An 11,251-nucleotide genomic window follows, 5' to 3' on the forward strand; every position below is an offset into this window, starting at 1 on the left:
TAAATTATAATTTGTAAAATGCTTTTCAAAAAAAAAAAAAGTCTCCTGAGGTGCTTATATACTTCTTATCTGGCTAGCTATTTTAGGTGAGATTATTTTAGTTCCTCAGAATTAGTATATTAAGCATTATATATCTCCACTGTAGTGTTATATTTTGTTTTGTCTTGTTTTCATTCAACAGAATTCTGATTTGGAGATATCTTAAGGAAAATATTTACATTACTGGAATTCTTTGCCTTTTGAAGTTTTAGGAGGATTAATATTCTGAATAATTAAACATAAATTATATTTCCTTAAGAGTTTAGTGCCAACAAGTGCTTTGTCCCCTAGTGAATATTCAAATAAGTAATCAATAAGCTTTTTGCCTAATTGTGTTCCCAGTGAGTATTATTGCCCTATCTTTATATATAATGCAGTATTCATGAATGTAATTTAAAGTGAAGAAACAAGATTATAGCCAACCTAGTAATGATTTGTGGAATCATTCTCTGCTCAGAGTTTATTTTTGATTGACAGTATTAATGAGCTTTTAAATGAAATTGACTTTTTTTCAGGAATGTTGTATCATCCTGTGATTTGAGCTTTTGACAGATTATGTATTTTACCTCATCATCTAATTTGGTTGCTGAAGAGTTGTCAAAACAGGAGTTTTACTTAAAAGGAAGAAGGAAGGAAGGAAGGAAAGAAAAACGAAGGAAACAGACAAATCAGTGTTTCTTTAGTAAGAAATCATAATTCAGAAAGCTATTTGCACTTGGTTAGGTTTACACAGCTCACACTTTTTGGCAGGAACAGAAAAAACTTGTTCAAAGTTCTTTGGAAATAAGAATCACTAGCCACTGCCTCTAGCTGTACTGAGGCTGAATCTAAGCAAAGCCCCATTTTTTGGTATACAGAAAATAGGTGTAGCTTGGACTGCCCACATTTCCTCCTCCCGGGACTGCTACCCCTATCTGCAACTCTGGGTCATACATGTAGGGCAGTTAGTAGAGATGGTCCATCCATGCTTGGGTAGGAAAGGAGTTTTCCTCTGCTAATAGCCTCCTGAGATTGGCAGTCGTACTTGAAGATGACTCAACATGTCTTCTCTCCCCTTCAGTTTTACATTTGTAGAATTTGTCTTACTGTTGCGAACCGCAGTCTGAGACAGATCTCAGTCAATTTAGGAAGTTTATTTTGCCAAAGTTAAGGACGCGCGCCCATGACACAGCCTCAGAAGGTCCTGACGACATGTGCCCAAGGTGGTCTGAGCACAGCTTGGTTTTATACATTTTAGGGAGACATGAGACATCGATCAGTATATGTAAGATGAACATTGGTTTGGTCTGGAAAGGCCAAACAACTCAAAGCAAAGGTGGGACGACAAAGTGCGGAGGGGGCTTCTAGGTCATAGGTAGATAAGCAACAAATGGTTACATTCCTTTGAGTTTCTGATTAGCCTCTCCAAAGGAGCCAATCAGATATGCATTTATCTCAGTGAGCAGAAGAATGACTTTGAATAGAAAGGGAGGCAGGTTTGCCCAAGCAGTTCCCAGCTTGACTTTTCCCTTTAGCTTAGTGATTTGGGGGCCCCAAGATTTATTTTCCTTTCACATTGTAAAAAGAAAAAGTAGGCTGGGCGCGGTGGCTCAAGCCTGTAATCCCAGCACTTTGGGAGGCCCAGACGGGCGGATCACGAGGTCAGGAGATCGAGACCATCCTGGCTAACATGGTGAAACCCCGTCTCTACTAAAAAAATACAAAAAAAACTAGCCGGGCGAGGTGGCAGGCGCCTGTAGTCCCAGCTACTCGGGAGGCTGAGGCAGGAGAATGGCGTAAACCCGGGAGGCGGAGCTTGCAGTGAGCTGTGATCTGGCCACTGCACTCCAGCCTGGGTGACAGAGCGAGACTCCGTCTCAAAAAAAAAAGAAAAAAAAAAAAAAAGAAAAAAAGTAAACCATGGAGGTCTCTGAAAGACCCTATAGTGGGCCCAGGTTCCACTGCTTACTACTCAAAAGCCAAACACTAGAGGCAAGGGTTGCTGGGAGGAAAGGCAGATTTAATCAGAGAGCCAGAGAAGCTGAGGCAAGTGAAAGGAAAAAAAAATCAGAGCCAGTAGAGAAGATGGCGAGCTAACGTTCCAAAGTACCATCTTAAAATTTAAAACGTACTTTAGGATTTTGTTTTGTTTGTTGTGTTGTGTTTTGTTTTGTTTTGTTTTGCTTTTGTTTTTTTAGACAGCGTCTCCCTCTGTCACCCAGGCTGGAATGCAGTGATGTCATCACAGCTCACTGCAGTCTCAACTTCCTGGGCTCAAGCAATACTCCTACCTCAGCCTCCTGAGTAGCTGGGACTACAGGCATGTGCCACCACTCCCGGTTAATTTTGTACTTTCTGTAGATACAGGGTTTCGCCATGTTGCCCAGGCTAGCATCATAGAGTTTTCGGGAGACACTGATATAGTAAAACCTTCCTGTGATCTTTCCTATCAGTGAGTTCTGTTGAGTGCCAGGAAAAAAGGTATCTAAGTCGTTTGAGTCCCACTGAAAAAGTAATACATCCCAATGAAATAGGAATTCTAATTTATATTTGCTTTTAAAGTTATACAAAGATCATGGGAAAGAATTGCCCAATTGACTAAGTGTTCTTACAGAGATTATATGAAAAATGTGTATGGCCTACAAATTGAAAGAGGACAGGATCTATATTATGTTTGGTCCAGATGCTATTTTATAAGGATACATCTATGAAATATTTTAAGACAATCAATGGTAAACTGTGAATCAATATACAAATATTTACACAACATGTACCTTTTGGAAGGTATACTTGATCTTTAAAGCAGGTAAACATGTTCTAAAAGTGGACATATTAATTTGAAATAATATAGGAAGTTGAAGCTTAGATTTTATGATAAACTTAAAAGAATAGCTAGATACAACTTTTCTGCTATGGGTTTATTTAAATTTAGTCAAATTCTATGTGTGGCATTTAACTTCATACTTGGAAAAATATGCAGTCTCCCACTGTTGAGGAACTCTTCTTGAGAGTATATTTTTATGTGATAATAAGTACAAATGATGAAGAAATGATTTTGTATGCCAAAGGATAGATGTTTTTATTTAAGCGAGAATTAAATCTGTTTTAAGAAAATTTATTACTTAATTTTGAAAACTGTAAGATATACTAATTAAATTCTTATGGAAAATACCTATTTTGGAGTAATACCCGAAGCTGACAGAGGATCAGTGAAACTAAATATTCTTAAGTGCCATTGGCACTATTTATTATTGGTCTGTTTTTAAAACAATGTGGCAATACGGAAGAAGAGCAATTAAGATTCCCATACTTTTTGACCCTGTAATTCCATCCTTAAGAAATTATTTCAAAGAAATAGTTCATTAGAGGTAAAAAGCTTATTATAACGTTGTCTATCATAGCAAAACAAGGAAACCACTTCATTGTCCTGTGTTAGGGCAGTCACTGATGTGACAAGATTTTTGCCTTGAAACTTGGTAGGGATAATGTCAGTTGACACATCTTTTGCTGTTTTAAAGCTATTTTAAGTTTTAGTTTTATTTAATTTAAGTTTTAGTTTTACTTAATGGTGCTACACCAACAAAACTGAATACTGTGCTGTCATTAAAATGTGAGACTGGAGAAACATGATTGTTCTGATTTAGATATTCTGTATAGTATGATTGCAGTGATATTTAAAATATGCAAAAGGTAATATAGAAAATGAAAATATAAATTTGGTTATGTTTGACTTCATAGTTTTGTAAATTGTTAATGTTACAATGCCTATTCAATTGTTTTTTAAGACAGAAAATAACCTATTTTTATATCCTGTGAAATACATCAAAGTTTTGGACCATGAAATTTAAAACAAGCATGAAGGACTTGGGGAATTGAAAACTGAAATTGTTATATGTGTTTTATTAATAAGAAGTACATATTACTTTTATTTTAAGAATTACATGGATTATTTATCCCGACTATATGAAAGAGAAATCAAAGATTTCTTTGAAGTTGCAAAGATCAAGATGACTGGCACAACTAAAGAAAGCAAGAAGTTTGGTAAGCTTAGGCATGTCAGTTCATTATCTTCCTATTAAAAGTGGTTTTGTTTATAACAAATAATTCTAAGACTTCTTATGCGAGGTGGAGGTAGATCCAGTAGAATTTATGAAAAAAGAGATCTAAAACACTGGCTTGATTTATAGCTGTTTCTAGAACAAATATGTATATCTGTAAATTTTCTTTACTAATTAAAATTCTGCGGTATGCGACTGACAGCAATTGTGTATTGATGCTATAATCAAATATATATATTCATAGGAACATGAGTTGGTGAGAAAATGAAGTGCAGTCAAGTAGAGAAAGTACTAGACTGAGAGATAGATGTTGGGAGTTCAATTTAACTGATTCCCTAAAAGACTTTTATAACAGTTGGGGCAAGTCACTAATCTCTTAAGTCATTGCTCTCCACATAGAAATGAAACCGGTTCCTGGCTTCTTACTTCTCACTGGCTATTTTGAATCAAAAAGAAAGTTTAAATATTTTCTCCCCTGCCAAAGAGCTATAAAACTGTCACCAAATATTCTCATGTTATTTTACCTTATTTTTCTAAAGAGATGCTTTGAAGCATGTTAATTTTTGTTGTTTCTAAGTATTTTAAATGGACAGAAAGATTTGAAAGAATAGCCAGTGACAGTATCAAGTTATGAGGAAGGTGATTTGCCGAGGCCACATTCTGCTCTTGCATGTATCCATCTCTGGAGTTCCTTTTGGATGGAGTTTTGTGCCTATTCAAGTCAAAACCTGGCCTTAAATGGCCACATTGTGTACTCCTCAGTGTGTCTGCATAGCTCCCCTTTAGAATAATGAGTTTAGCATTTGCCTGTTGAAAGGAGCCTATGCCCTAAGCAACTTCAGTAATCAAGAAACAGGATTGAAAATTGATAGTACATGTTTCCATTCTTTACTGTAGGACAGAGAAGACTGTCATTAGTGGGTGATTATTCTGTAACTCACTGGTTTTAAAAAATGCAACACTAATATATTGATTATACTAGTCCAGACATTTCAAATGGTTTGAATTTGTCTGTAAATATGCTACACTTTACAGATACTGATACGAATCTTGGGACAGTAGGCTTTCGGAAACAGAAATGCTAACTCATCCTAAAGGTTAATTGTTCTTAAACAGCAGTGTGTTTATATCCTTGTTAATGTTTCACTGTGGATATGTTATGCTTTTTTTTTTTTTGAGTAAACAGCATATTATTAATGCAGTTACATGTTTAATGTTTTCATTAAGTATATTTGTCACCACTTGTTAGTGAACCATTTTATTTTGAGAGAACTCCTTCAGTATATGAAAAGTGGAGTAAAAAAGAAATATTTCTAAAATTATCTCCTGAGTAGGTCATTAATCCCAGTATTGTAATAGTTTATCAAGTCTAAGACTCACATTAAGATAAATGAAATAATAAAATATAACTTAAATCAAGTATAATAGTATCTTACTGTTATCATTGCATTAACCTGAAACCTAAATTGTTTCCTCCTTGAGAAATTCTTGTTAAAAACATTTTTAACTAACATAATACAGGTTAAAAGGTACTTTTGTAGTTTTATAAGTGTTAAAATCACATATCTTCTATTAAATGTGTCTATTAAATAGCAAGTAATAGGAGAGTTATTTGTGACAATTGAGGGCGTAGAAAATTGCACTTACTTTAGCAGCACATGTACTAAAATTGGAACAATATAGAGAAGATGAGCATTGCCCCTGCGCAAGGATGACACACTAATTTGTGAAACGTTCTATAAAACAAATGAAAATTACAGTATCAGTTATTTTGATAACAGCTACAGGAGAAGAAAAACTAAATAAACAATTTGGAGAATAAAAATAGTTCCGTTCATGTTTGAAAATCCAACTTTTAGCCAGTATTTTAAAAATTAATTTCAAGTTAAATGCAAATGACTTGAGAAGTTCTAAATAAGGTATAGTGTACATTTTTTTCAAAGATATCTTTTCAGTGATTCAAATTGTATTTAAATGAATTTTTAATACTATAGACTGTCCTGGCTTATAATTGTTCGACTTAGGATTTTTTTATTTTACAGTGGTTTGAAAGCACTCTGCAGTCAGTACAAACCATACTTCAAGTACCCATACAGCCATTCTGTTTTTTACTTTCAGTGTGGTATTCAGTAAATTACATGAAATATTCAGTACTGTATTATAAAATAGACTTTGTGTTAGATGATTTTGCCCAACTCTAGGATAATGTGTTTTCACCATGTTTAAGGTAGGCTAGGCCTCTGGTGTTCAGTAAGTTGGGTGTGTTAAATGCATTTTCTCTTTACAGTATTTTCAACTTGTAATGGGTTTATCAAAATGTAACTCCAGCCTGGTGCAGTTTATAGGCTCACACCTATAAACCCAGCACTTTGGGAGGCTGAACCCGGAGGATGACTTGAGCCCGGGAGTTCGAGACAAGCCTTGGTAACATGGCAAAACCCCACATATACAAAAAAATAAAAAATTAGCCAGGCATGGTGGCGTGCACCTGTGGTCCCAGCTACTCAGGAGGCTGAGGGGCATGGATCGCTTGAGCCTTGAGAGGTCAAGGCTGCAGTGAGCCATGATTGTACCACTGTACTCCAGCTTGGACAACAGAGCAAGACCCTGTCTCAAAAAAAAAAAAAAGAAGTGTAACCCCATTGTAAGTCAAGGAACATCTGTAATTATAATTAAAATAGAAATCTCACATTTTGGAAAGATGACTTTTCAGTGAATCAAAATTAAGTAATTATAAATGAAATTTGAATTAAGTTTGCTTTTTGCTTGCTTGTTTGCTCTGAAAATTCTGGGTCACAAATGCTAGTAAGAATACATGCTGGTAAGAATAGTCAGAATGAATGTGTCTTACAAAAAGGAACTGTATAGTCAATATAGTGATAGAGAATCAGGGGAATAGAGAATCCTTTCTTTTTCAGCCACTCTTGAGTCAAGTCTTTAACATCTACTTACCTGAAATAATTCAAAATACATTAAAGTACCAGGGAAGTAGCTTTTCTTTGTGATAAGGCCTTTGTGTAGGTTTTTTTGATTAATAGATTTATTTTGATATTTTCAAAGGCATGGAATTTTTTCCCACAGGATTGATATTTCAGTGTATTTTTTTTTTTTTGTATGCTACAAACTTAATGAAATGACAGGGAAAGGAAATGTAGTAATTTTTTTTAGTCACCATTTTTACTTTCTGCAGTTGAGATGTATGTATATCACTTCTCATTTGTGTGAGATTTTAGTCCCTTAATGCATACATTTGCATAATTATTGCCCTCCTTCCAATTTAATATTCCAAATCTTTAAAATAGCCAAAATTATTCTATTATTGTTTCTCCACTAAACTAAGAAATCTTGTTGATTCCAAAGAGTCTTGAATACAATGCTGAATTCAGGGATGGCTGGACGATTAACTCAATAAATATTTATAAATTACCTATTATCTAATAACTCAGTTATAAGTACTGGGAATGCAGCAGTAAACAAAGACCCTACCTTTATGAAGTTTACATTCTAGTGGGGATTATTTAAAGATATTTAACATTTTACCTGAGTATTATCACTTGCTGATAACTGATATGTTTTATGAACCCCAAATTATAATTAATAGGCACTACTGGTAAGTCTGTATTCCTTATTGACTACTAAAGAAAAAAAACTAGCCAGGCATGGTGGTCCACGTCTGTAATCTCAGCTATATGGGAGGCTGAGGTAGGAGGATCACCTGAGCCCAGGAGTTCAGGTCCAGCCTTGGCAGCCTAATGAGATCCTGTCTCAAAAAATAAAAAAAGAGATAAACCATATAAAAAATTAGATTTTGCTCTGGCACTGCTGAACATAGTATAGTGACACCTTAAGGCACCAGAAAGTACTGTTCAGATTGACTAGCTAGTAGCTCCAGCATGATCCCTGTTTGCCGCTTTAATGTCCAGCCTTGTTTTTTCATATTCCCTTGAGCTTCAGGTAGCCAGGGCTAGAAAGATATACCTGTCGTGGATGAAGATACACCAGTCACTGATAGAAAGATATACCTGTCACTGATAAAGATATACCAGTCACTGATGTGACGAGATTTTTGCCTTGAAGCTTGGTAGGGATAATGTCAGTTGACACATCTTTTTGCTGTTTTAAAGATATCTTTAAGTTTTAGTTTTATTCTTTAATACTCTGTTTCATCCTATGATCTTTCTTCACCTTTCACATCAACTTCTAATTTGAGTGTAGACTGTTTCGCAAAATTAGCTCTAATAGATTTTATAGAGAGAGAGGTTTTGGATAAAAGAAATGCCTAATGACCCCAAAAAGAGTTCAAATTCTTATATTACATCTATTCCCTAAACTTTACCCTTTTATTCATACATCTGATTGTTAGTATTACGATATATATCTTTCATTCTGGGCACTCACAAAGCCAGTGACTAAGTAATTCAGCTTGATAATTAGTTTTAACTTTTCAATGGTTTTAAAGCCCCACTCATATAATTTTTTGTTAGATATAGTATAAAATTATTTAGTACAGTGGAGAATCCTTTCAGGAGCTTTCAGGGAACACAAGATTGTTGACGTCTAAATCTACAGCTGCATTCTAATAAATTGCAACTTTATTTACTTGAATTATATTTTCTCAGGAAACCAAAACTTGCAAATTTAGTCTTTTAAATTTAAGTGTACCAGCTTCATAAACTTAAAAAAATAGAACATTTTAAAGTATAGGGGTGTTACGCATAGATATTTCTACCTGAATATTTGAGTAAAAACAATACATTAAAAGTAAAGTTTTTTACTCTCATATAATTTCTCAAACAATAGGTGACCAACTAAACATGTGTTTGCACTTCTTGTTACTTGATGCTCATGGTTCTTTGCATGTGTCTTTTAAACTAGAGCTTTAACTTCCTCTTGTGCATGGTTTGTGCAAATTGCAGTTTATTAACTTGTCTTTGTCTTTGATGCTTGCAACCTAATCCATCACAGCTACACTGCCTCGAAAAGAAAGTGCTGTCAAACAGGAAACAGAGAGTGAGTATGCCTAGTGTATTAGTAGGTATTCTCAATGCATGTTTGTTTAATGTCTAGAAATTAGTTGTCTGGGAAAAAGGTAACACCAAAAATTTTGATTGCTCTGAATTGCCAGGTATTAGTGAAAGAAAGCCCACATGATAGTAGTGATATCCAAGAAATATATGATATAGTTAAAATTACTCGACGAGTAGTAGAACTTTGTATCAGAAATTTATGAAAAGACTTAACCATTATACTTCTGTTTGCAGGCTGTTTAGAAAGTATAAAAATTCTTATAGAGCTATGGTCAGATTTTACATAATGAAGCCAGAGTTTATCTTTAATTATTCCTATTATGTCTTCCTTTGTCTTTTCTGACCATTAGCAAATAGTACAAGTTAACTGAAAGATATTCAGGAAAGATGTTTTTAAAATATATTAGTTATTGTTTATGTTTAATTCTGAATAAAAATATCACATTTTCTTCTAAAAATCAAATCCTTTCATTCCTTGGTGTATGTGAGTTATTGCCAGCTGTATGTTCTCAGTTTTCCTCATGGCTATGACTGATACCAAAATTTTACCTAAACACAGATGTCCTATATTAATATGGTTAGTGATGTATGTATTACATGTCATTTGTATTTTAAATATAACAAGTTTTCAGGGTGTTTTTTCTGTTCATTTTATTTCATTTTTAAAGGACTATAATCAGTTCACTTACTGGAAAAGCAGTTTCAGAGTTTGGAATATACTCAGTTGAATCATATGCAATTGACTTTTTTTGGTAGGGCAAAATGATCAAGTATGGGCAGTTTCATGTGGTTCAACCTAATATATTGATTTATTGTGGAGGTAACATTGAGATGCAGCAATTTTCTTCTGAAGTATAACAAGGTCATACTGGCTTATATGCTAATATGGTCCCCAGTGATCTTCCTCCATATTCCTGTCTTTTTGAATGGAAAAGAAACCCTCATCTACTTTAGTGATTTCACCAGGCAACTTTATGAAATGGGCAGGTTATAGACAATATGCTCTTTAAGGTCCCTTTCAATCCTGTTCTATGGATCTGTGTAGTTTCGCTTCTCTTTTCAATATGCTCAGGATTAGGACACAAATGTTAATGGAAGATAAGGAAACTATACCACCTATCCCCTATAGAAGCTTTGTGCACTAATACGAGCCCTGGAAGACCAAGCCAGTAGAAGATAGAAGATCTATCCCTGCTTTATACTTTGGATCATTTATTTGTGAAGGTCACAACTTTCAAAGTTTTATTATTTCTTAGGTCTTCATGGAAGTTCGGGGAAATTGACTGGATCTACTTCTAGTCTAAATAAGCTCAGTGTTCAGAGTTCAGGGAATCGCAGATCTCAGTCATCTTCCCTGCTGGATATGGGAAACATGTCTGCCTCTGATCTCGATGTTGCCGACAGGACCAAATTTGATAAGGTAAACTAAAATAACAACTACTTCTTAAACATTAACATTAGTTTTCTTTTCTAACAGCAGTTTGTAGTTGCTGTAAGTGTGTTCAAAGGTTTGGATTCTTCTGGCTGTCTTAAGCATTAACCATGTTTTACTTTCCAACTGAATCGACTCTGGAAAAAAAAAAACTAGTCAAAGGACAAGTAAAATGTGAATTATCAATGAAATGACATAAAAGTTTTATTAAAATTTGTTATAAATCATAAAATGCTTGTACCTCAAATCTAAGTTGTTTGAGCACCTGGAAAGTAAGAGGAAATAAAAGCTTCTGTGATGCTAACCTTTCTCTGTACTACATTAAGTAAGTTTTTTTGTTTGTTTTTGAGATGGAGTCTTGCTCTGTCACCCAGGCTGGAATGCAGTGGCACAATCTCAGCTCACTGCAACCTCCACCTTCTGGGTTCAAGCAATTCTCCTGCCTCAGCCTCCCGAGTAGCTGGGATTACAGGTGCCTGCCACCACACCTGGCTAATTTTTGTATTTTTAGTGGAGAAGGGGTTTCACCATGTTGGCCAGGCTGGTTTCAAACTCCTGAGCTCAAGTGATCTGCCCGCTTTGGCCTCCCAAAGTGCTGGGATTACAGGCGTAAGCCATCATGCCTGGCCATAAATAAGTTTTAAAAGTTGATCTTTGGGCCGGGCGCGGTGGCTCAAGCCTGTAATCCCAGCACTTTGGGAGGCCGAGGCGGGCGG

At 35.1% G+C, this 11,251-nt stretch overlaps 1 protein-coding gene across 10 annotated transcripts in view; it reads left to right on the forward strand.

Moving 5' to 3' along the window:
* EXOC1 (exocyst complex component 1) overlaps positions 1-11,251 on the forward strand; it is a 57,623-nt gene that overhangs the window by 28,223 nt on the left and 18,149 nt on the right. For 7 of the 10 annotated variants that reach the window (XM_017875116.1, XM_017875118.1, XM_017875122.1 and 4 more), the window contains 3 exons: positions 3,954-4,059; positions 9,042-9,086; positions 10,360-10,523. In XM_017875116.1, coding sequence (XP_017730605.1) covers positions 3,954-4,059; positions 9,042-9,086; positions 10,360-10,523 — 315 coding nt within the window. The remainder of the gene's footprint in view (positions 1-3,953; positions 4,060-9,041; positions 9,087-10,359; positions 10,524-11,251) is intronic. The other 3 variants (XM_017875125.1, XM_017875120.1, XM_017875123.1) reach the window with 1 other exon arrangement.

The sequence above is a fragment of the Rhinopithecus bieti genome, unplaced genomic scaffold, assembly GCF_001698545.2.
Source record: "Rhinopithecus bieti isolate Rb0 unplaced genomic scaffold, ASM169854v2 scaffold_7212, whole genome shotgun sequence".
NCBI classification, from domain to species: Eukaryota; Metazoa; Chordata; class Mammalia; order Primates; family Cercopithecidae; genus Rhinopithecus; species Rhinopithecus bieti.